The sequence below is a fragment of the Aedes aegypti genome, chromosome 1 (genome assembly GCF_002204515.2).
Source record: "Aedes aegypti strain LVP_AGWG chromosome 1, AaegL5.0 Primary Assembly, whole genome shotgun sequence".
NCBI classification, from domain to species: Eukaryota; Metazoa; Arthropoda; class Insecta; order Diptera; family Culicidae; genus Aedes; species Aedes aegypti.
In genome coordinates, this window is record NC_035107.1 from 123,391,690 (window position 1) to 123,418,217 (window position 26,528).

The following is a 26,528-nucleotide window of genomic DNA, read 5'->3' on the forward strand; positions in this document are numbered from 1 at the left end:
CATCATCAGTGGAAGCCAGGCCTACTATGGAGTTCAAAAGAAGCTTCGGTCAAAAAGATTCACACTCACCCCAAATGTATCATGTACAAAACGCGCCGTCCACAAATTACGGTGTTTTTGTTTTTGAAATTTTGAACTGAAAACTTTTTTGCACGGTACGCATCCCCCGTGCAAAAATAGAATCGGGTGTATTCAAAAAGCTGGAAGGACACGATGGCAAAATGTGAAATGTAATAAGTTCTTCATTGTAAAGTGCTCGGTTTTGGTAAGAAAAAAAAATAACAGGTAAAAATTTGAAGTCCGAACATATACGCTAAGTAGTCTCCCAACGGCCCTTAGCGTCCGCATACGGACTTCAAATTTTTACCTGATTTTTTTCTTAGCAAAACGAGCACACGAGCAAGGTTGTTCATCTGTCAAAATGCTCCCATCCTCAGCCCTGCATGCCCTACCGGGACGCGTTCAGCTTCCGGTGGAATTTTAGCGTTTCTTCAGGACAGGCATACCACCTCTGAAAGTCGGTGGTCTTCCAACATAATAATTGAGTTTGCTGTTTCCCCTTCAGTATGTATCGTTTTGCAGCATACTGTGCTGCAGTATTGCAGACCGCGATGCATTCTTCTCATCCATAACCTCTTCGAACTCATCGTTGAACCAATCTAATCCCAAGCCCCATTAATTAAATCTCTGTGCAACTTCGATTGTTCCGGTCAATCACGGATATAGCAACTGTGAATTGTACGGTCATCTATGCATCATTTTACATTTTTGATAATGTTATAATATACCTACCAAATGGAATATAAGTCCCAAGTATTCCTAAATTATGAAAGTAGTTGTTAAAAGGCTACCCAGCTAAAAAATGGAACGTAAATCGATCCTATTATTATGTAACTAATCTTCATCCTGAAATAAAACGTGTGTCGTTTGTAAAATCTATAAATTTTCTTCTATCGTTGTATTCATTAACCCCTCTACCGGCAGCTTCATTTTTTACTCCAAAATTCAAATTCAAATCGTTATAACTTTTTTGTTTTTCAATATTTTTGCATCATTTTTTCACAAGCTCTCAAAAAACTCTTCTAGTTTAAGGATCTGTGTCGATATTGATCATTGGTCATCTGGTTCTGAAGATATTCCAAAATTCCTTGGGGGACCGACCCGTAACTAGAAACCCCCGTTAATTTCTCAGGCTACAGAATTTTAATCTTATTCGGATATTCACTCTTCGGAACAATACATTAATGAGAGTATGTTGTGAAAATATGAAGCAATTTGGTGCAGCCGTCTTTAAGTAATGGCCATTTAGGTTTCTGGAACCACGCTGGCCAAATAAAAATCTTAAAAACTTCAAAAAACATCATATCGTAATTTTCAGATATCTCCAAGAATACTGAACCGATTTGTATGATTTTTTCAGTGAAGCTCCCTATTACCTGGCATTATAGAGCCCACATTTTATTTTTTTGATAAATTGATCAAAAACAAAATGGCCGCCAGAGACATTTTGTATGGAAAAAGTCGGTCCCCCAAGGAACATCGGAATATCTTTAAAACCAGATGACCAATAATTAATATCGACACGGATTTCGAAACTAGAAGAGTTTTTTGAGAACTTGTGAAAAAATGGTGCAAAAATATTGAAAAACAAAAAAGTTATAACGATTTAAATTTGAAAATTGCGGTAAAAAATGAAGCTGCCGGTAGAGGGGTTAATGGACATTGGCGTTTAAATTTACATCATAGTCCAAGTCTTCACAAGCAAACCTGACAATTTATATATTTGTGTCAGATCACTGATACTTCCAACATTAAAATACCAGCTAGAAGGAATTCCAAAAAGTTTTAAATCATCATTGGCTGTACAAGCGCCTAGAGAGAACCCAAAAGTAATGATTCTTTTATGGCACACGCTTTTTTTGTTTTTCGTGGAATATGATAACGAAATTGCCTTGCAATATTTATATACAGTATCTTACAACGTTCAATTTCTGTGCCACTAGATAAGAATTCACGCACAAAATTGCTCTTTGTGACCAGCGCGAGTCCACTTTCTTCCTCTTAATCTCAGCCCGTGATAATTTACCCGCGTCTAGAGTCTAGTTGAAACCTGCTTAACTCCATAAGCACATTTTCACAGACATACAGCTGAGGGTGCCCAGATTGCTCTCTGGGAGCGCTAGACAGCGAGAGAGCAGAATACAAATACTGGCGGGCCTCCAACATTTTCCTCAGTTTGACGTTATCATCTTGATGACTAACATCAATCTCGGTTCTTCCGACAAGCAGTAGCAATTTTGGCAGGATTCACATCCTTTGCTAGCAATCACCCAGTACCACCACCGGAGTATAGTGGATTTTAGGTCGTGTTTTGGGTATAGAAAAGTATCGTTGTGTTCTAATTTTACAAAATTTATACCAAGGAAGCACGTGCGCACTTAAGAAAGTCGCACGGTTGAGAAAAAATTGATATAAAAATAAATATTCGAAAAAAGTATTTGATTGTGTGTCTGGACAAAAAAAAGTGAGCAAAATGCAAAACGTGGTGGATTGCAAAGAACACATGCCCAAAGCCGATACCATCCGGCTGCGAAACAAACATATTGGGTAAGTTTTTAACAAATAAGAGCTGTTACATATTATGACTAGTTTGTGCCTCCTCTCTCTAATAGTTACGTAAATTTTCGTTGTTCAGTCAAAATTACCATATTTATGCATGCTTACATTTTGAAATTTGAATAATTATGTCTAGTGATTACTGGTGAAAGTAGTTATTGAAAATTGGTAAAATTTTTAAATAAGACCAGCTAAATGTGACAGAGATTGAAGTCAGTGTTTCACCTTAGATCAACTTAGGCTGTTGCATTATTTTGGCTCTCTTTATTCTATTACAGCAAATCTTGCCAATTGTTCTACAAAACCGATCCGTTGAAAATAGTTCGTGGCCAGGGCCAGTATATGTATGACGAAGAAGGGTCACGCTATCTCGACTGCATCAATAACGTCGCACATGGTGAGTCAATATAGACACTTCCTTGTTTTGTGTTTGCAAAACTTAATCCATCCTATGTCAGCTGTACGAAAATGAAAAGACCTACAGAATGCAGCTGGCTTCAAAGGACAAGGGTTCGCTCAAACAAATCAAGGTAAACAAACAGAGAATGAACCCTCGCCATGCGGGCAAAAGAGAGTCGAGTATAGGGATTTCGATTTCTCATCAGCTGGTTGGTACATCTGTACAGTCTATAGTCTGTACAGGTACAGTACATGTAATACAAGGTGTATTGAAAAAAAATATACATGAAGCGCAATCTACGCCGTACGCTTATTTGTGATTTTGGTTACCCATACTTAGTGTATTTTATTTTTCTTCTTTTATTCCAAAAAATACTCAGAATCAGGATAAGAGATTTTGATCCGCACTCTAACAGAAACAGCTGGTACAACTTTCAACCAATTTGATCAAACTTACGATGTGTATTAACATCTGTACACTCAATAATCTCTAGCAGCAAATTAATGTCGAAAAAAGCATATGCCATCGTTTTGAATTTTAATTTACAAGCAAACAGTTGAAAAAAAATAGGATTTTTAGTATTTTTTTTTTAAGTACCGTAATCCGGGGTAACATTGATCATTTTACTGAATGTTTCTTCAATATTTCGTTTGAAAATGCAAATGTTGTAGGTTTTATATTTTTAAAACAAGTACTGCCACCCATAGCTCGAGACTATATACTGTATTTTGTTTATTGAAAAATTTAAGCATGTTAAAAAAATGTTTTAGGCGATTTTTTGCTTTAGTTGATATGGGGTAACATTGATCACCTATATAAACAACGTTCGGTAATAATGAAAATGTCGTTACTTACTTAATTCATGGTCCCTGAAGCCGAATATGAAGACCAAACGCTTACAAGTCATTTACTTTTTGAGTTATTTTAATATTAAAAACACCTCGAACCACGAAATACGCCTAAAGGTAGGCAATTTCCTAAGGGAATTTTACATTCCTAACAGTAATTCAGTAATGTTGCCTAATTGAGCATACTTATAAGAGTTTTGACAACGGAATCGTTTTCGGCGATGTCATTTTTAGTAAGAACCACATTTTGCTTGCTTATATAGTTTACAGAACTTATGTGAGACATGAATCTTCGGTAGTGTCATCCTTAACAATTAAAATCATTATTTCGAAAAGTTGACAAATTCACGCATAAGGTAAACGCAATTTTCACAAAAATATTATTTTATTTAGCTTATGAATATAAGAAAGAGAAGCACCATTCATGATTTGAAAATGTTTCATCAATAAATGATAATACGAACTTTTGATGAGGTGAGTCATTCCGATCAATGTTACCCCGCTGATCAATGATACCCCGGATTACGGTACAAGAAATGTTCAATGGACTTCTACAATCAAATTTATATCGAAAAAAAAAACATGTGATTGCTTTCAATTTTCATTCATAGGCAAAAGCCAAGCCACATTTTCATAGAGTTTTAAGTTAAAATTGTAGTGTACGGAACAAGTTGCAGAATGATGATTTTTAAAGCACAAGTCGTAAATTTATCCCACGAGGCTTGCCGAGTAGGATAATTATGACGAGTGCTGTAAAAATCAAGTTCTGCAACGAGTTACGAACAACATTATTTGAAATTTATTATAAGACCACTTAAGTGTATCAGAAATTATATCGCATTCACCATTATTTTACAATTTTTAAAACATTGTTTTGTTATTACGCAACTCAAAACAGCAAATCCCAAGGATTTTGCAAAAAACAAAACGTGTACGAATTCCACTAATAACCCTTTCATGAATCAGGGATACTAAAAGCACATTTTCAGGAATCTCCTTAGGTTTTTTTTTTCAAGAATATATATAAAAATTCAAGAATATCTATCAAATTTCATTGTCTTGGAAATTCTTTTAGGAGTTCATATTGCGGTTTCCTTCTTGAATCCCTTCAGAGTTAACACCAGCATATATTTCACTGATCTAGATATTTTCTCCGATCACTAAAGCTTAATCCAAGATAATCTCCTCGAAAATTTCCCCAGGAGGTAGCTTTTTATGGAACCCGTGAAGAAATATTTTCAGGAATCCCCTCTGTCGGATCTATGATATGTGTTGGATTCTTTGTGAAATTCGGAAAAAATCCCCACGCCCTTGGATTAGTTTCTTTTTTGATTCCTAGTGAGATTTCTCAGATAACTCTGAAAAAATCCAGAATTAAAACAAGTGGAATTTCGTTAGTAATTCCTAAAAAAAAACTTATGAGAGAATTTCTAAGAGATATCTTTGAATGTTTTTTTTTGTTTTTGAAGAACCACAGTTTTCATTTGAAAAAAAAAACAGGAAAAGGATCTATGGAGGGATTTTAGGAAGTATAAATGGGGAAGCTATGAAAATAAACGAAAACTTGAGCAATTACTTACGTTATCGTATACACAAAATTGATGTAATTTTCAAGGATATAATTGAAAAAGTCTTTGTTTGATAACTAAAACCACTTCAAATAATCTCTCCTGTTGTAATTCCTGGACTCGTGGAATTCTTAGGCGAATTCTTGGAGAATTTCCCTAATAAATCTTGAAATGTTTTGGTGGAATCTGCGCGTCGGGTATGTCACCTCGAGTGACATGATACGTTTAATGTTTAACAAATTGGAGCAGATCGACCCTTGTCATCTCATTCGAGTCGTCTTACTTCACCCGACTTGCAGAATAAGCATTATGGGTACCCCGGGAAAACCAAATTTCAGTTTCCCTGGGCCTAAGGTAGAAGCACCGGTCTGGGGGTGTTTTTCGTGGAGTGGAGTAGGAAGCCTCGTGAAAATCGACGGAATAATGACGGCAGATTCCTACATAAACATCTTGCGGGAAAATCTGGAGCTTTCGCTGATCCAGACGGGCCTTGAAGAGAAATTAATATTTCTCTAGAACAACGACCCGAAGCATACTGCCAAGAAGACCAAGTCTTTCTTCCGATCTTGTCGGATTAAACCGCTGGAATGGCCTCCACAAAGCCCAGACCTCAACCCCATCGAGAATTTGTGGGCGATTCTCGATGCCAGGGTTGACAAAACTGGTGTTACCAACAAAAATAATTATTTTGAAGCCTTGGAGCGCGCCTGGGAAGAACTAGAACCACAACACCTACAAAACCTGGTGAAAAACATGCCGAAGCGCCTCCAGCAAGTCCTGAAGGCCAAAGAAGGACACATTAACTATTAAATTGCTCTTTATTTTTCTTAAATTATCTTTTCTGGGGCCAAGAAGGAAGTGGGCACTTTATTTTGTCACTATTTTTTTTTTCAATACAAATTGATTTTCTTTTTCTTTGAGTAAAATTCTTTTTTTTTATCAAAATTTCATAAGTGCAACTTTAAAAGAATATCAAAAATAAAATATCAAAAAAGATTTAAATATGTTAACTTTAATTTGAACCAAATCAACGACAGAAATTTGAAAACTGGTAAGGTGGGCACTAGGCCATCCCTTATTTTTCGAAAATGTGAAATGTTATAAGTTCGTCATCGTAAAGTGCTCATTTTGGTAAGAAAAAAATCAGGTAAAAATTTGAAGTCCGTACGTGGACGCTAAGTGGTCCCCCAACGGCCCTGAAGGTATTAGGCGTAGATAACCCCGTGCGCAAAATCGAGCTCGCTGCTCTAGTGCACGTAGCATGAGTACGAAAAGCAACCAGTAACAAATTGTTCTGCGCGCGTTGATAATCAGCATAGAAGTTTGTTTTCTTTTGGATGATTCAAATATTACGTAACGCAAAATTTGCCAATTTTAGACCCCCTCCCTCCCTAAGCAACAGCTTTCGTACGAAAAATTTAAATTTTTGTATGGACTCCCTCCCCCTGTTGCGTTACGTAATATTTGAACGATCCCTTTTTAGTTCTGAATGTTATGTCAGCGTGTAGTGTTATGAAGATATCTACAGTAGAAAATGTCATTTTACTTAAAATTCTATGCTGATTATCAATTTGTTACTAGTGGTTTTTTGTACTCATGTTGCGTACGCTAGAGCAGCGAGCTCGATTTGGCGCACGGGGTCATCTACGCTTAATACCTTCTGGGCCGTTGGGGGACCACTTAGCGTCCACGTACGGACTTCAAATTTTTACCTGATTTTTTTCTTACCAAAACGAGCACTTTACAATGACGAACTTATAACATTTCGCATTTTCGAAAAATAAGGGACGGCCTAGTGGGCACTTTATTTTGCCTCTCAGTGTAAATCATTGTTTAAATTTCATGTGAACATCGATGAAACCAGTGTTTTATACAACTTTAACGACCTGTAGCAAAAATTGTGACGTGCTGGAACATTTCTGTGAAAGGCATCAGATTCAGCAACCTTAAATCTACTAGAAACACATATTTTGATCCTTGAGACACGCAAAAATGTCATTTTTGTTACGCTGTGTTATACACCGTTTTCCCAGGAAATAAGCATGAAGCCTGGATGAATTCAAATCGCTGAGGACGCTGAGAAACTCGGTAATATCTCAAGAACAACATTTAGGTGAATATGTGAATATATAATGCACCTAACGATAGATTGACGAATCCATCGTCTATCCTTCCTGAATGAATTTATTTTGAGATTACCAGTAGGTCGGCTGCCATGATCCCTGGCAGAATTCTGATAAAATTTATAATATGTATTGGCAGATTCCTTGCAACATCCGTTGTGCATTTTGGACGAAATCATCAAATGATTTCTGGTAAGATCTAACGAAATCCTGATTTTTGGTTAAACTCCGAGGGTTCTCCGAGAAATTGATTATGACGCGTTTCTTTATAAAAATGTGTGCTGGAGACGATCGTTGAAATATTCTAACATAATAATCAAAACTCTGTCACGTCAGCCAGGGGTCCCGTGGCCGTGGTCCCCATACGCCCAATCACTGTATGCTATGAAAAAGACAAAAATTATTATTCTGACGATTGATTATTGTAAACTAATTATTGTTTGAAGCAGTATTTATATAAATTTCACAGAACAACAAGCATTTCACCGTATTTATTGCCACAGTCTGTAGGTTGAACAGCTGCCAATACGCCACGCCGCTGATGGCCTTGGCTAACACGTGGTACAAATTCATGAAGTGTTGAACCTGTTCCGAGTAGTTCCAAACGAGCCTTGCCCTAATTGTGACATTCGTAACTGATTGCTCGAGTTGATGCCGGTTTTGCAGAAACTAGATCAACTTACACCCATTTGTTGTAGCATTTTATTTCAGAACAACTTATCCAACAGGCCTCGCCCACTGGGTAGCGTACCTATATTGCGAAAAATTACGGCTTGTTATGGTGTAATTTGGTTTAGCGCTCTCGCCAAGATATGGTAATTTATTGGCCTTGACGGGTCGGAGATTTTCTGATATACACTATACTAACAGAACAGCTATACCAATATGCAGTAAAGTATATTGAGTCTGATTATACTCATGGAACATATTCCACGCTGATCAGATGCCACCGACCTTCTGTGATGAACCAAGTGCCCTTTCGTTGTTTTCCGCATCGGAGTGCCTACACGTTTATCTTGAGAGCCTGGCCTAGCTGTCCTATCTTACTTGACCTAGCTTATCGGCGTTGGGATAATATCAATATGCATTCGCGCGCGCGGTCAATAAATTACAGCGCGCATTGTTCTGTTGTTGTCAAGTCCTTTACCCGCGACACGGATTACGTCCATCAAGATCAGTGGCCTATCGTGAACCAAATATAAACTGGTGGTGTGTGCGAAATTCTTGTTTGCGCTAGCTATTTGCAGTCGTCAATCTGTTTATATTTTGTTTCGGTCATTAGAGCGCGTCTCCCTGGGTGCTGTGGCTTCTATGCTACAAGCAGCGTGCTCATCGTTGGGAGTAGCTGATAATAAAGAATTATTGCGATACCTACTTCGGGTTATCTGCGCGATGATGTCTCTGGGTTGTTATGAGGCAAATCTTTAGGTCTGAGTATACTACCATTAGATTGCCAAAATTAAGGTTATCGATCATACAGACAGCAAGTGTCGGATTTGAACTTTGGAGGACCCAGGTCAAATCTCTTGTAGGGGACCCCGAATGTTGCCTAAGCAAGAGGAATCACGTAAGGATTTCAGGAAAACAGCATCATGAGCTGAAATAAAAACATAAAAAAAATATCAAAAACTTTAGAAAAGAAAACTTTGGTAGAGAAGGGACTCTCAATTTTACAAATTGCTATAAAATCTCTATAAACAGAATACCATCAGTGCACCAGATTCCGCTCAGTTAAGGTGAAGATGAATCGAAGCCAAACCTCAAATTTTCAAGAGCACAAATCTGAAGAATCAAACATCCGTTCAAACTGAAAACTTAATCGAATGATCACTAGCTGGTGGTGATCAATCGATTAGGTTTTCAGCTTAAACGGGTTTACGATTCTCCAGATTTGTGCTCTTGAAAATTTGAAGTTTGGCTTCAACTAATCTTCACCTTGAGGGAAGTTACCTGTTCAAATGTTTATTATAAACCAACTATTGAGTAGATCAAAACTACTTTTATGGCACAATGTAGCTCCAAGTATAGTTGCTTAGCGGCAAAATAAAATGAATTTGAAAAACTTTCATATATAATTACATTTGTTTCTGCATCTAGGTGTTCCTATTTCCGCTCACGTTAAACAAATTTCTTGACGAACATTTTAAAAATACATTACTTTGAATTTTGTTATTTATCACGATATTTTTATGGTCAAACCTTATCTACAACAACTATAAGGAAAGCTGTATGCTAAAATCGAGAATGTTTGAAAACATTCTTTAATTTTTTGCATGAGTGGTTACTGGAACACATCAAAATTCCTACTGATACTGATCGGAATGATTCATCTCGTAAAAAGTTCGTACCATCATTTTATGATCGAACATTTCCAAAGCATGAATGGGGCTTCTTTTTCTCTTATATACAGTTAACTCTCCCTTACTCGATATTCCGTATCTCGATATCGAGTTAGAGAACCATAGTAAAAGTTGGTTTTCATGGCTAACTCGATGGTCCCTTGGATCGCAGTTGCACTGGATTTGTGTTCTGTAACTCGATACCTCCCTAACTCGATGGTCCCTTCAATATCGAGTAAGGGAGAGATGACTGTATAAGCTATTAAAAATTAAGATTTTTGTGAAAATTCATGCGTAAATTTGTCAACTTTTAGAAACAATTATTTCAAACGATATGAGCAATGAAAATGCGGTTCTCACTATAAATGGCATCGCTAAAATCTAATCCGTTGTCAGAATTTTCATAAGGCAGCATCCATTTATTACGTAACGCTAAAATTTGAAAATGATTTAAGTAAGTAACGACCTTTTCAATATTACTGAACATTGTTTACATAGGTGATCAATGTTACCCCATATCAGTTAAATAAAAAAATCGGTTAAAACTTTTTGTTAAACATGGTTAAATCTTTCAAAAAACTAAATACAGTATAAAGTCACGAGCTATTAGTGGCAGTACTTGTTTTAAAAATATAAAACATGCTACATTTGCATTTTCAAATGAAATACTTGAGAAATATCCAAAACAGTGATCAATGTTACCCCGGATTACGGTATGTAAGAAACTGGATACCCCTAAACAAGCCAATTGTCGTTTATGCCTGAAATTTTTTGAAATTTTATTTGAGGTTGTTCAGTAGCCGAGCACATCTTTGTTCAATAGGGTCCTAAAGCCCTGTCTCAATTTTAATACCAAACGCTTAAGTTTAGGGCAGAAACACATGTTTACTCAATTTTTAAATGATTTTCATTGGTTTAAGTACAAAAAACATTTTTTTTATGATTTTTGAGATTTTGTCACACCCCTTGGTTTAAACTCGAATTTTGGGTATGTTTTGTTTTCCGTGTCCCTTCCGAAATGTCAGATAGGAACAACCCCAGTGTTAAAACTATATGCCCTGTGGCATTTTTGTCGAAAAAGTGAATGTCAAACAAGATCACAAGTGTCAAGGTTGGAACCATTTTTAAAATTGAAGTTAAAAAATGATATACCCGTTATTTGAGCGGGAAAACTTGCTAAAGTAGTTGCAAGAACATGCTCTTTCGTATTTTTGAATAAAAACGAGAATTCATTAAACATTTTAGGACCCAATTGCTCAGTTTTATCATATCAACTTGAATAAACGCTAAAAAATGTTATCTGACAAATATATCTCAATAAAGAAAAACTTATGTACAGTTTATTCATACGATCTATAAGATAAACAATAAAAATACAGACGGAATTAGGTAGATTCGAGATTCTTCATCGTTTCTACACAAATTAATGGCTGAATCCTCTCAAATCTATCACAAAGTTTTAGGCTGAGAGTTCAGGATAAGGTACCGCGGGGCAAGTGGGTATGAAAAATCGTATAGTTAAGCTTTTCGGCTTATGATGCTTCAATTTGAAATGACATCGATATTGAATTTGATTTAAATTTAACAGATGCTCACTTAACCCTTTCTTTCCCACAGCTTTGTTCGCCAATTTAACTATCAAAATGGCGTTTCTAAAAAAAGTGCTTGAACAAAAGTTGTTCCAAATAAGCTATATTATTCAAAATCACAATTAAAAAATTTGATTGTTTACAATAGTGAGTTGATTGTTTTTCAATAGTTTGACCCTTAGGTCACTTATTTTGATGTTTGATGAGACAAATGAGCGTATAAATTTATTCCAATCATTATTAAGCTACTCGTACCAATTCGGTTTAGCTAGTGTTCGTTGAAAATCGGTGGATCACCTGTGCTACCATGGGAAAGAGAGGGTTAAGGGTTCTGTAAGGAAATTATTTGTGAAAGCATAACGAATTACCCGTCCATGCATAAACAGAAATATGAAATATGATTCAGTAAAATGAGATATGAATTTTAGGTATTTCATCTTGAAGTAAGGCTCTCATTGTAAAAATTGCGTAAGCGGGGTGAAACCGACCACTGTTTATGGGGTAAAACCGCCACCCCTAATTTATATCAAATAAATGTCTGAACCATTTTAAAAGTTGTAACTACGTCGTACATCGTTATTCAAGTAAAGTGAAATCAATGTTGTTAAAAATGCAAGCCAAACCCGAGCACTTGATTCTTAATCAATCAAAAACAATAATTCAGCATCCAGCTTAAACCATGTAGAATTCATGAACATCTTCTTCTTCTTGGCATCACTTCCTCACTGGGAAAGAGTCTGCTTCTCAGCTTAGTGTTCTTTTGGAAGTTTTAACAGTTATTAACTCAGAGCTTTCTTTGCCAAAGTTGCCATTTTCGCATTCGTATATCGAGTGGTAGGTACTATGATATTCTATACCCAGGGAAGTCAAGGAAATTTCCATTACGAAAAGATCCTGGACCGACCGGGAATCGAACCCAGACACCTTCAGCATGACTTCATGAAACATCATACTTCTTAGAATCACAGTGAATTGATGTATTCTTTCGCAAAATTGTGTACGAAAATCGTGATGGTTGCTTTTACCCCTTAGATGGTCGGTTTTACCCCGTCGCTAAAAATTATCTTAAACAATTTTTAAGCACTTTTTCAAATGATAAGTTTTGGTCATACCAGAGGATTTAAAAACGACGTGCTGCATCGAAAAAGGATTTATTAATACTTGATTTTGATACATGAATTAAATTTCTTAAGTGGATGATTTTACCCCGTCAAATGACGCACATGACCTCATGGTTATCGGCCAACGAATATTCAATGTTCAATGCGTTTCATTTAGCTGATTTGCGCACGTTGCATTATCGCTTGCTGGCCGTCAAAATTTGTAAGCTTCGTAGTCGTATGGTTAGTGTATTCTACCTCATTACCCCAAATCCTAATAAGACAATGTCACTCAAGGTAATTGTACACTCGGTTATGTTATGTGTAATGAACTTCGGGGAAATGTAATAATAGGACAGAATTCCACTATCGAAGGCAACAGTACACTCGCGCTGTGTATGACAAGCGAGCTGTTTATCATGATGCGCGTGTCAGTTAACGATGAAGTCAATTTTGAGTTAGTAGATTTCACCTCAACGAAATTATGTCCAAAAAATGTTATCTTTAACCCTCGAAGAGTCGGTCATGCAACAAGCGCACGGCTTATTGGAAAACCGGGGAAACCACACCACTAGTACGTGGGCATCTATAGGTGGAAATTGCGGAAATTTTCTCTAAGTTAATTAAATTAGAGTGATATATCAAAATGTGTGTAAATCAAACGAGCTGCACTGTTCATTGCGACGATGCGTATCTTTTCTGCGGTGGTGATCAAGGACGTAACTGTAGGTGTGACCATCTTGTGCTAATCGCGTTAACAATCTTTTCTACAAATTTAAAATGTAGAACCTTTTTTTTTCTTCTCCTTGGTTCTCCTGGTGTTACGTCCCAACTGGGACAAAGCCTGCTTATCAGCTTAGTGTTCTTAAGGGCACTTCCACAGTTATTAACTGAGAGCTTTCTTTGCCGATTGACCTATTTTGCATGATGTCCTCAATGTCAATGTCCTTTGAAGTCGAGAAAATTTCCTTTTACGAAAAGATTCTTGACCGGTGTGATTCGAACCAACCTTCAGCTTAAGCTTAAGATTAAATGGTTAATTGGTCTTCCTAAATAGAAAATGTAGAACCACACATTTGAAAAAGCTTCCTTGAATTCAGAAATTCATACTTTGAATTATAACTGAATTATAACTATTTGAAAAAGCTTCCTTGAATTCAGAAATTCATACTTTGAATTATAACTGATCATCACCCAACAATATTGTTGATAATCCTTGCCCTAGAAATCTCTCGCTATGCTCATCGATGACTACATCGATTCAATCTGTTAGAGCTTTAGTTCGCATGGCAGCACGTTTCGACTCGCCCGACATGTGAGATAGTGAAAAAGGCTCGCGTATTGCGTCCGCGTGATGGGGACGTGATATGGCGGCAAGTATAGTGTCCAGTCGGCTGAGTTGTTTTCGTAAACAAGATTCCTAGCGTCATCCATCCCCGCGTATCAGTTTGATGGTGTTTATTTTAAGATTCAGTCCAATGGCTTAGCACGTGCTCCAAAGGAGGAGAAACTTTAGGGTTTTGTACTTTTTTCAACTGCTAGATAGACCCTGATTAGATCTGCCAATTGAGGGCGCTGCGCAAAATATTCGCATAAATTATGGAACTGGAAAATGCTGATATTACATTTCCCGTGTTATTATACACTACTTTATCCATTTGAACAGTTACTTTTAATATCATAAAGACGTAACTGCAGTGATCGCTCTCTTTTCATGTCTCTTAAGGTGAAGATGCATCGAAGCTAAACCTCAAATTTTCAAGAGCACAAATCTTGAGAACAAAACAGCCTTTCAAGCTCAAACCGCTTTATGGTTCTCCAGATTTGTGCTCTTGAAAATTTGAGGTTTGGATTCGATGCATCGTCATCTCAATTAATTTTTGGATTTCCACAAAGTTGTCCAGCTCTAACTGGTTTCATACCGAATACTGTTTTTGCATTTTTTCTTCCGACATTCGCACTTAGTGACCAGCCCACTGAATACTTCCGTATTGTTTACGCTAATATTCGCTTCTTTATACACTATAAGTTGTAATTCATGCGTCTTCACCACTCACCATTTTCTAGTTTTCGTAGTACAGCGAACGTTGAACACTTTCCGATCACCTCTTTTGACGTCATGTGGAATGATTGAAAATGAGAAGGAAGGAATTCCGGAATATCGTCGGAACGTCATCTAGTTCAATCAAAATCAATGCAAATTTAAAAAAAGAGTTTTTTTTTCAGAAGTTTTAAAAAAATAGTACACAATATTGAAAAACAAAAAAGGTTAACGTAATTCGAATAAAGGGGTTAAACTGTTCTTTTATTTGGGATAATCGTTTCATATTAAATAATATATTAAGACCAAATTATTTACAATTGTTAATAGAATAAATCGTCCTAACAACTTGCATTATACTTTTATTGTTCTCCACAGTTGGCCACTGTCATCCGAAAGTGGTAGAAGCAGGTTCCCGCCAGATTGCTACTCTGTCTACCAACAATCGTTTCCTGCACGATGAGCTGGTTAAGTGCGCGCAAACGTTGACCGATAAAATGCCAGGAAATCTGTCGGTATGCTACTTTGTCAACTCGGGCTCCGAGGCCAACGATCTGGCACTGCGATTGGCGCGACAGCACACCAAGCGCCACGAGGTTATCACCTTGGACCAGTAAGTATGTCTTGTGCTTGTGTGTCTGATAACTTTATGTTGAAACGTTTGAATACAGTTCCTTTGGTTAAATTGATTCCGAAATTATATTGAAAAGATGTTCTTATGATATGAGACTATTATGCGTAAAACGGCGATGTAGTTCCGCGTGATTCACACGTGATTTCACGTGGTGTCGCTCTGCTAAAAAAAAACCGATGATCATATAACTATGTGATTTCTATCTATTCTCAACAGTGCTTATCACGGACATGTGTCTGCGGTGATGGAAATTTCCCCGTATAAATTCAATCAGCCCGGCGGCGACCCCAAACCAGATTTCGTACACGTAGTAAGTATCTGCGGCTGTGCCAGCAGCAATCGCTTCTATTCTCATCCTAGAATCATCGAATCACTATCGCATATGAGTAAATTGGTGGCCCTATAACACAAACTTAAATTTGCGCCAATCTAACAACAATGGCACATGCCCCCTATGAAAACTATGAAACGCTTCCGTTTTCCTCAAGGCACCTTGTCCGGATGTCTATCGGGGAAAGCATCGCGATTGCGACTATCCCGAGGGTACCGACATGGGTCAGTTGTACGTCGATGAGGTTGCCCGGCTCGTTGAGAGTAGCCAGACTGGAATCGCGGCCTTCATCGCCGAGAGTTTGCAGAGCTGTGGCGGACAAATCATTCCACCGAAGGACTACTTCAAGAAAGTGTACAAGTAAGTATTTATATTTTATTTTAAAATATATTTTATAATGTCATGCTTTTATTTTTTCCTAGTGAATTATCTCACGATTTTAAAACAATGAAAATTAATAGATTCTGAAATTTATGTAGCATGGAGAAATATCAGCTCATTCCCTAAGTTAATCTTTCAATTTACAATTTTTTTAAACATTCCTTGTCTGATTCATCCAGGAACTCATTCACGAGATTTCAATGGACTGCTCTTCCATGAGTGGTGGTGATAATTCAATGGATTATTGTTGGGATTGCTTCATGTTTGCTGACTCTAATCCCACACTTTTTTTTTTGTATGGTGTTCAGTTGGAGCTGCCTGACAGCTTAACTTGTCAAGGCTGAACCCTCGGTCTGGCTTTTGCCAAGTTTCCCCTCTACCAGGACCAATACTCAGACGGACTAGGCTATGGTGCCCACATGGACACTTTTTTTTTATTGGTATTGTGACGTGATAGTTTTTGAAAAATACCCATATTCCCTTGCTTCTGATAAAAGGAAGCATTGTGAAAATCAGCGGGTGTCCTACGTTAGGCAGAAACACGAAAGGCGGAAACACATAAGGCGGAATTTCATAAGGTAGACCTAACAAAAGGCGACTACACACAAAAGGCGGAATCACGAAAGGCAGAAACACGAAAGGCGGAATCACATAAGGCTAATTTAAATTAGGCGGACTTTTTGAACCAGCAGAGCAAACGGCCGGCCGTTTGTTCTGCTGGTTCAAAAAGTCCGCTTAATTTAAATTAGCCTTAGGGATGATACACAAATTATGGGCCCTATTTTATAAGTCGAGTCGATCAAAAACGACTCGACTAGAGTCACTGTCGACCACAAATTTCGCTCGACTTGGCTCTGTCACTCGAGATTATCGACAGTTGTCACTCTATGTGACTGGATTACTATGGACCGATGCACGAGTTCACTATTTGACGTTTGACACTTGTTGCCATGGTCACGTAAATAACATGGCACTGCTAAAAAGTCAAATAGTGAACTCCTGCATCGGTCCATGGGAGTCGACGGGTGACATCTGAAATATGCATGCTTACTTTGATCGACAATGACTATTGACGAGTCACGTGAATTCGCTCGAATTACAAAATAGACCCCTATGTCTCGCTAAATTTAAACTTTTTTGACCCCCTCCCCCCCCTTTGTCACATTTTTTGTATGAGTTCTCCGAATTTTTTGTAAGGCTTGTCACGCTTGGCTTGACCCCCTCCCCCCTCGGAGCGTGACGTAATTTGTGCATGACCCCTTATGTGATTCTGTGCTTTGCTTTTACAGTGAAACCTCCATGAGTCGATGTTCCATGACTCTATAACGACTCATGATATCATACTAAACCTAAATTTCATGGTTAATATGATGGTCCCCTCAAACAGTATTTTACGGTGTACAATATTAAAATGGTGATATATGGTAGGTGTGCCAGTGATGGACATAATGGTTCCCTATTTCGCTATACGTGTTAATTGAATTGTTTTCATATTTTGAATTATTTTTTGTGTCTCAGTTGTGAGGTATTAAATATGCCGTCACGTTTAACCATTCAAAAAGATCCCAATTGTGAATGATTTCGAAATTTATCATATGGCCAAATAGGAAACCACTATAACCACCATAACTGTTACACCTAGGTCATTCCTATCCACCTCGAACAAATTTGTAAAATAGAATGATCTAGTTGTCCGGATGGCAATGCTACGATAGGAATGATGTCACATGTTCACAAATCAAATTTGAGTTTCACAAGTAAAGTAGAGTAAAGAGTATGACTTAATAGTTTTGTACTCTGTGCAGCTCTCCAAAGCATTTCTGTTCCATGACTCGATGTTTCCATGAGCCAATGCGAACATTTACGAGACAAAGTTTCATCTGTTTTCTGTGCCATAACATTAAGGTGAAGATGAATCGAAGCCAAGCCTCAAATTTTCAAGAGCACAAATCTGGAGAACCGAATACCCGTTTGAGCTGAAATCTTAATCGATTGGTCACCACCAGCTAGTGACTAATCGATTAAGTTTTCAGCTAAAACGGATGTTTGGTTTTTCAGATTTGTGCTCCTGAAAATTCGAGGTTTGGCTTCGATCCATCTTCACCTTAACGCGAATATGAGCAGCTTGAATACCACTAGCAGCAATATTAGGTGAAAAACGGTATATGTTTCAAAGAAGAATCAATTTCAACTGGCTCTTTAGTTGCTCGTGGCGCCAAACACATTCAGGTGGTAAGTTCAGAAAGAATAGCCGATGATTAAAAGAAGGAAAAATCACTGATAATGTATTAGATATTTCTTTCCAAAGAATAGACTATGTCCATCATTCGGGCTAATATTATTTTCGAGCAAATTTCTTTCGGGCTTGTGACGTAGAATTACACGATATAAGAATGCGAAAATGACAACTTTGACAAAGAAAGCTCTCAGGTAATAACGGTGGATGTGCTTATTTAACTCAAGCTGAGAAGCAGACTGTGTCAGCAGGCTGAAACAGTCGACAGTAAATAAAAGAAATAGAAACAGGCGACGGATATTTCACCTAACATCAACCTGGTGTTGGAAGATATTTCTTGGTTATAGTGGCTAATACCTACATATAAATTGAAAAATCAAAAAACACCGTTTTTCAAATGTAATTCTAAATCCGCTTAGAGATTTTTAAAACGTCGATATGAATAGGAACCTAAACAGCTCAGTCTAATTATCGTTTGGAAGCTTAAGTAAGCATTTTAACCCGTAAGGCCTGAGTGAAAGCAAAAATACTGAAACCCTCACCGCTCAGAGAATTCTTAACGGATTCAAATGGTTTTTTGTCAGTTCACTGGCCCACTTATCTAGTTTCTAAAAGTGGCCAGAGGAACTCGGAAATATTCCTGTGGCCGGAGTTATTCTGGTGGGTCACTGGGTCAAGTCGGGTAAAAAGGGATATTTTTTGGGATATGCCAAGTTACCTTTATTTATTTGCAATGACAATCATTTTAATTTGCATAAATCAATAAGATCTGATATTCAACATTATGAATTAAGAGTTTTTCACCGTTTAAAAAGCACTGGATGTGACCATTTGGACGTAATGCCCGGAAGAACCGTGTATAGATTTCCTGGATACAAAACCGTTTTAATACTCGAAAACTAGAAATCAAACATAATTGTGCACTCAAATGCAATCCCATAATATTGGCACAGATGTTCAGATACCAATTAACCACTATATCGTGAGTTTGAGGCGTCCCTGGACCCGAAAATGGTCATTTGTAGGATTATTCAAATGCAAAACTCATAGTTATCTAATTCAATCGTTTCTCAAAAAGTTTACACTGATGTAATTTTTTTAAAATTCCGTCATGTAGTGGCCACATTTTAACCGATTCCGGAAATTATCTGTGTCTTGAAATTTGCCTCCAGGGGCACAAACGCACAGTACCCTTCTCACCCGACCAGACCCAGTAATCCACCGGAATAACTCCGACCATAGGAATATTTCCGCGTTCCTCTGTCCACTTCTAGCAACTAGATATGTGTGCTAGTATACTGACAAAAAATCATTTGAATCCATTGATAATTCGCAAAGCGGTGAGGGTTTTAGAATTTTTGCTTTAACTCAGGCCTATACGGGTTAAAAACGTTCTTGAACGATTCCGCCTTTTTAGATTATGCCTTATGTTATTTTCCGCCTTTTGTTAGTCTAAGTCTAAGTTAGTCTGCCTTTTGAGTTTCCGCCTTTTGTGATACCGCCTTTCGTGTTTCCGCCTTTCGTTAGGGTCCCATTTTTTTATTAGTATTGTGACCCATACCCATATTCCCTTGCTTCTGAGAAAAGGAAGCATTGTGAAAATCAGCAGCTCCATCAGAATTTGTTTGAAATAGTAGTGTAGTAGTGTCATTTCTAATACTGTCTAGTTAAAATGGTTTTGAATAATTTGTCATGTAAGTGCTATTCTGATTACTCCTGTCTTTTACGTAAGATTAGAGGCTTAAATGTCAATTGTCATGAAGTCTTAACAAAATTAGGCTGTTTAGTAGTAGTTCTAGTTAATTTCATTTTTAATTGTTAAAAGTATTTATTGATCATTACGTTCATATATCCTTAACGAAAAAAGTTACTTTCCTTGTCTGTTCAACAAATTTCTCGAACCTAGCAAGTGAACCCTCTTAATGATCGATCTCAGCGTCTTACTTTCCATAGTCATTTTTATAGAGAATATCTAAGAGTAAAGTTACCTTAGGCTTCTATTACAGTCTCCTACAAGATTCACTTTTCGGTGGCAAATGCAATGCTTCACAACGCCTACTTTCTACTTGTAAATTTTGCGAAAATGAAGCTGGAATTAGATTATTTATACCGTTGTTACAAAAGAGGTATTTCTTATTATGGCAATGTAAAAACCAAATACCTAATACCCAAATTTTTATTTTCGACCTAAATATCATTTTTAGTTGTCTAAAATCGTACTAAACACGTTTTGGGCAATGATTTATTTTTATTCGCAAATCTATGAAATTTGGTTTTTGATTTTTATAATTTTTATTTTTGAACATCCCTATCTTTTTTCATTTTTTCTTGAAGCCTCTTCTAGTTACTGATTTTTGGCAGTAATAAAAATTAATGTTTTTACAATACTTTTAAAAATAATAAATTTTTAATATTTTTCTGGACATATTTTTATTTTCCGTGTAATTAACTGTAATACAGGTTTGAAATTATTTTAATACCACCAAGTTCTTCTTCTATTATAGGTTGATAGTAGAAAAATATAAAAGGTACGATTTTTTTTATATTACACGTTAAATAAACCCCAGGCATTTGTAGTTTATATAAGAATACATTTTTTCAAACAATTTTCAAAAATACAAAAAAGTTTCAAAAGTCATGAAAAACGTTTCTAATATGCGTGTTATGAGTCAAGGTTTGAGCCAAAAATAAAATTATTTTGATTTCCAAGCTACGAAAAAATACACAAAATTCTAAAGTGTACCCCGTCTAAAGGCGGGGTAGGGTATTAGAGGGTTAAAATAAGATTGTCGCCACTTATTTCTACTCAGTGAATCTACTAGTAATTTTCCTCAGAGTAATATTCCCAACGTCGAATATGATAACGATGTGTCTAGCTAGCTAATAGTAAGAGTGGCTACGGATCATTCTGGTTAGCAAAAGGCAAACTGATCGACACCGATAGTATTAATGACCACTTCGAATAGATTAATTATTTGAAATGAGCATCAATTCTATCAATGACGCAGAATGTCCGTTGGATCACATCCGAAATATCATTGTGTCTATGCCATATGAATTATGACGCGGCTTTAAGCAAAAAAAAGGCCAAAATGTGATACCACCACTACAGGTTACGCCTTTGGTTTCCATCATATGGGCTAATAGATTATGCCCTCCCATCGCGGCAAGGTTGCATAACCAAGGGGAGGGAATAAATGCTTTAAACATACTTTACACAATTTCCTGTTATAAATTTAAATAAGGATTTCCTCTAGAACTTTTATTCAGGATAAGTTTCTCTAAAGTGTCCTCAATGATTCCTCTACAGTTATTCCTGATTGTTTCAAAGTAGACATCTAGAGATTTATTTATGGATTTCTTCAAGAGTTTTTCTGATTTTTTTACAGAAATTTCTCAAGTATAGTTCTCAAAAAACATCTACTAATTCTTGGTGAATTTTAAACCACAAGGATTTTTTAACATATCCTTAGTAATTCCTGAAGAAATTTTACTAGATATTGCTCATGATAATTCTTCTGGGATTCTTCCATGACGGGCTGCCTCCAAGGACATCTGCAAATATCCATTTCCTGATTTTTTTGTGATGTCCGCGGATTTATCATTTTGTTGTTTTGGCAGTAGTCATGATTCTCAATATGGAGAATTGTCTATGTGTCATCAACAATCTTCCAAGAATTCTACCAGGATTTCACCAGGAATTTTAAAGATTCGTGAAGTTTGAGGAAATCCTTCTGAAGTTGCTCCAAAACGAATCGCCAAGAACCCAACAACTGAGATTTCGGTGTTTTTCAGTACTGAATCTCGGTTCTTATTTTACCGAAATTTCGGCAACCCTGCATTCGGCATTTTTTTTTACCGAGATTTGGTAAACGTTTATTGAGATCTCGGTAAAAGTTTTACTAATAATTACCGAGATATCAGCTATTGGGTTTTCGGTGAATCCATTTACCAAGATCTTTTATCCGAATTTAAATGTATACCAATTCTTTAATAATATACCAACAAACTATTTCACGACTTTTTTAAAGAAATCCTCCTGATTCTCTACGAAGTTTTTTTTTTCTCATGAATTGCCTCTGGGATTCCTAAGAAATTTTCCAGTTTTTTAAGGCTTTCTTACACCAATCTCACTAAGTATTTTTTTTATATGAATCTGTATACCTAGGTTTCCTTATTACTCAACAAAGGAAAAACAAAAATTCTCCAGAAATGGTTTCAACGCACTCTAATCAATTTCAAATTATTTGTATAAATCATCGTGGATTCTTACACAGAATTGTACAGGAATTTTTTTATGCTCAGCTAAAAAAAATAATAATAAATCATTGAGCTGTTTTGTGCAATACCTATAAATAAATAAAAAAACCGAATGTAGTACTGTACCATTCAATTCCATTCTAGTGCACTAGAGTTTGTGTCCTTTGACAGATACGTGTATTTCGACCTCAACTTCAACAGACTGATTTTTGTCGAGTTGGGTGAAGCTGGCCTTACAGTTGGGATCGAAATACGCGTATCTGCCAAAGGATACAAACTGTAGTGGAATTAAATGGTACAGTACTAAATTCGGTTTTTCATTTATTAAAAAAAAGTGTTTTTCGATGATTTTATCGCAAGACTTATGCCATTGATGTTCTGCTACAATATGTAATCTAACTTCTAGTTGTTTCACTCTAAGAATTTCTTCCGATATTTATCAAGTAACTTCATCAGGGAATTCTTCCGGAAACCTTCTTTCCTCAAGCAATCCGTCCAAGTATGCTTTCAAAATTCTATCAGAGCTGAGACCCATCCAAAAATTTTGAGGATTTTGTTTCTGCTAAAGCTAAGTATGCTGTTTTGCTCAAGAAAAGTAAAAATTTCTGCCCAAGAAATGGTCAAGAAATTTCCTACAGTGAGCTCCATTTGAATTGACATTTCTTTTCAACTGCGTACTGCGATCAAAGAAAAATGCTTTTCTTGAGCATTTCTTGTAAGAAATTTCCCATGCATCGAGATAGGCGATTACTTTTCTGTTGAAGTGCATACTTCGCTTAACACTTGCGATTATTTTATTATTTTAGGAATTGCTTTAGATTTTTTTATTCAAGTTTTTCATAATTCATCCATTAGGAATTCTATCTTTCCTTTACCAATTCAATAACTCTTCCAATTTCATCTATATCTACTCGAAAGATTTCTTCAGAAATTACTGTTATAATTATTCCATACATGATTCGGGTATTTATCAAGAAATTTAGAAAGTGTTGTCCTGGTTTATAAGGTAAAACACATGATGAACTTAACGCGAATAAAACTCCTTATAATCTTCTTAGTGAAATTCCTATGAAAAAATCAGAAAAGGTGTTGTTCCCGAGATAAACTAGGTCAGGACTCATTAATAAAAATAGCTCACTCCCCTAGAATAGTTTTCCGAGGGGTGATTAATAAGTTTTTTATATTTATTAATTTCTAACGCAACAGTTTCCGTGTCTCATACTAAAAAATATGGAAAAATTGTTTCTGGTTCAATATTTAAAAACTTAAACAATTAGATATCCTTAAACAACCCAGTATCTGTGGATTTGTCGAGAAGCCATCGTGAGCGTTAAAGAGTTAATAGCGTTACTGTATGACTACGACCGTCCTCAATGCATCTACCTACGGCAACGTTAAAAATCGAATGTCGAGTTTTATAAATTTTGAAACGATTTGTAACTGTGCTGAAGATGGCATTATTTTACAGTTAAACCTCCATGAGTCGATGTTCCATTACTCGATATCGACTCATGGAACCGTATTAAAAATCAAATTTCATGGTTACTATGATCATGATGGTCCCCTCAAACAGCTTTCCATAGCATTGCTGTTCCATGACTCGATATTTCCATGAGTCGATGGTCCCTTCAATATCGACTCATGGAGGGTTGACTGTAGGTATGTTGAGCGGCGTCTATACAGCCGTATATCCATATTGGGTTTCATAAGATTTGCGTAGAACATGGGGCAAGTAGGGTAAGTGATCCATTAGTTGTGGGTGTTCCTATAGTTGCGGTAGTGCCACTTTCACTGATTTTATTACATTATCCGCAGAACCGATACTTCGTATTTGCTTGTTGAAACACGGAATAGCTGAAAAGAGCGTTCAAATTGACTTAAAACTGTTTGAAATATCACTAAATTGCTGAAACTTTTCTTACTTGTACCAATAGTTGCGGTAAAGTGTTCCTATAGTGGAGGATCCCATAAGAAAACAACGGATACCGCAACTATAGGAACACAAATTAAAAATATACCGCAACTAAAGGAACAGTGTACCAATAGTGGAGGCATTATTTTTCACTGACATGCCGTGGGTTACTGCGATGAAATAATTTTTCTCATTAAGTCAAGGTCGTTACTTCCCGTTACAACATTAAACTGTACATTAATTGCAATTCTTGAATTAATGCGGTTAAATGAAGGTGCAATCGTGCTAAGTACCTCCACTATTGGTACATCTACCCTAGGCGTAAAACTTTTGATTCACTTCGACATGATTTCAAAACCTATTCGACTCATATTTGGCCACCATATGCATCACATTGAAGAGCTTTTTTCAGATAATTCGATCCAGAAAACCCTCAATGTTAAAGTGAATCATGAAGGTTTTTAATTAATTGAAATTCCCAATTAATTCTTTATACTATACCGTGTGGGATCGAAATCCGTACATTTGAAAAATGAATCTAAATCCGTCCTCTTTATATGAAACGCCTACTAATTTGTATGAAGAGGACGGATTTTGAGCATGTACGGCTTTCAGTCCCCCATTGTATAATAATGTTGTACAATATGTACCATTTTAAGTCATTACGTCGCAATCTTTAGATTTAGATTTGAGTTAGTACTAACATATTAGGTATCCGTATCCTAAATAACTCCTATTTAAAACTTAAACGCTCTTTTCAGAATAATACGTGACGCGGGTGGCGTAACTATCGCTGATGAGGTGCAAGTCGGCTTCGGCCGTATCGGAACTCACTATTGGGCGTTTGAGCCGCACGATGTCATTCCTGACATTGTAACCGTTGCCAAACCGATGGGCAATGGACACCCGGTCGGTGCTGTCGTCACAACACCAGAAATTGCAGAAAGCTTCGCTTCCACGGGAGTGTGCTATTTCAATACGGTAAGTTTTAGGTAACGGTAACTAAATGCCTTGTACACGACTTATATACTGACCTTCTAAGCCTACTTGTCCCTTGTTCTAACCTAATGGACCACGGGACAGATATGCGTAGAATGGCAGTATAGTGCTATTTAGCAACTAATTGGCTATCAGTTATAAATCAACAGTTTGGCTCAATATACAGCTGATTAATTACCTGGGTACCCAATTTATGTTGGGCCAAATCGTTGATTTATAGCTGATATGATCCCAATAAGTCGTTGAGTAGCACTATAGAAGCCGTCTACAAGGGATTTGGCCCGATATACTGCTTATGGTTACCTGGGTAGTCTACCTATACTGCCCATACTCGTATAACAGTCTCATGTTCTATGGGATTTCCTGTACAAATGGGACTGTTATGCGAGTATGGGCAAGCTTTCATCAAAATATAGTCTCTCGTACTAAAACGTTTTACTTCACTCCTATAGTATGGTGGAAATCCGGTTTCCTGTGCCATTGCCAACGCCGTGATGAGCGTTATCGATGAAGAAAATCTACAAGATAACGCCTTCATCGTGGGAAAGTACCTCTTGGACCAGTGCCGATCTCTCCGTTATGAATACGACGTTGTTGGCGATGTTCGTGGAACGGGTTTGTTTGTCGGTATCGAATTGGTCACCAATCGCAAGGAAAGAACTCCTGCCACCAAGATGGCCAAGGCAGTTGTGGATAGGATGAAGAATACGCACAAAATTCTCGTCAGCAGTGACGGGCCCAACGACAACGTGATCAAGCTAAAGCCTCCCATGGTGTTTAACGCAGAGAATGCTGACGAATTTCTGTACGGCTTCCGCGAATGCCTAACGTATCTGGAAAATTTGGAAAAATCGCAGCACACAGGAAACCCAGAGGTACGCGCCGTTTTAACGATACCTGTGCCAGCTACCGGAGGACTTTGCAGTCTCGCAAATAGTACAATCAGTGAGAAGCGTGAAAAGTTAATCAAATCAGTTTGAACTCAAATTTTTCATATTGTATATTTTTCTTTGATAATATGATTTCAACTACTAATGTTCATTAATTTTGTTGAAACTTAGAATACTTATTTGTTTAAAAATAGGTGAGCTTACTACTTCCAAACTGCTTTATACTCTGAAGGAAATTTCTTCAATAAACAAATAATCTCA

At 36.9% G+C, this 26,528-nt stretch overlaps 1 protein-coding gene and 1 long non-coding RNA gene across 2 annotated transcripts in view; one reads left to right on the forward strand and one right to left on the reverse strand.

Moving 5' to 3' along the window:
- Positions 1–9,295, reverse strand: part of LOC110676954 — a 19,626-nt gene extending 10,331 nt beyond the window's left edge. Inside the window, exon 1 of the long non-coding RNA XR_002500848.1 lies at positions 8,931–9,295. This is a non-coding gene — a long non-coding RNA (uncharacterized LOC110676954). The remainder of the gene's footprint in view (positions 1–8,930) is intronic.
- Positions 2,219–26,528, forward strand: LOC5576312 (alanine--glyoxylate aminotransferase 2-like). Its single transcript, XM_001655996.2, has 7 exons — positions 2,219–2,607; positions 2,895–3,013; positions 15,003–15,237; positions 15,475–15,568; positions 15,747–15,949; positions 25,140–25,359; positions 25,830–26,528. The coding sequence occupies exons 1-7, from the start codon at positions 2,534–2,536 to the stop codon at positions 26,355–26,357; spliced, it is 1,473 nt and encodes a 490-aa protein (XP_001656046.1). The 5' UTR covers positions 2,219–2,533; the 3' UTR covers positions 26,358–26,528.

Excerpts from the sequence above, each read along its gene's own strand:
- LOC5576312 (XM_001655996.2), top strand. The coding sequence starts at position 2,534 with ATGCAAAACGTGGTGGATTGCAAAGAACACATGCCCAAAGCCGATACC. Across the intron at positions 2,608-2,894 it reads CTGCGAAACAAACATATTGG|CAAATCTTGCCAATTGTTCT; the intron begins GTAAGTTTTTAA and ends ATTCTATTACAG. Across the intron at positions 3,014-15,002 it reads CATCAATAACGTCGCACATG|TTGGCCACTGTCATCCGAAA; the intron begins GTGAGTCAATAT and ends TGTTCTCCACAG.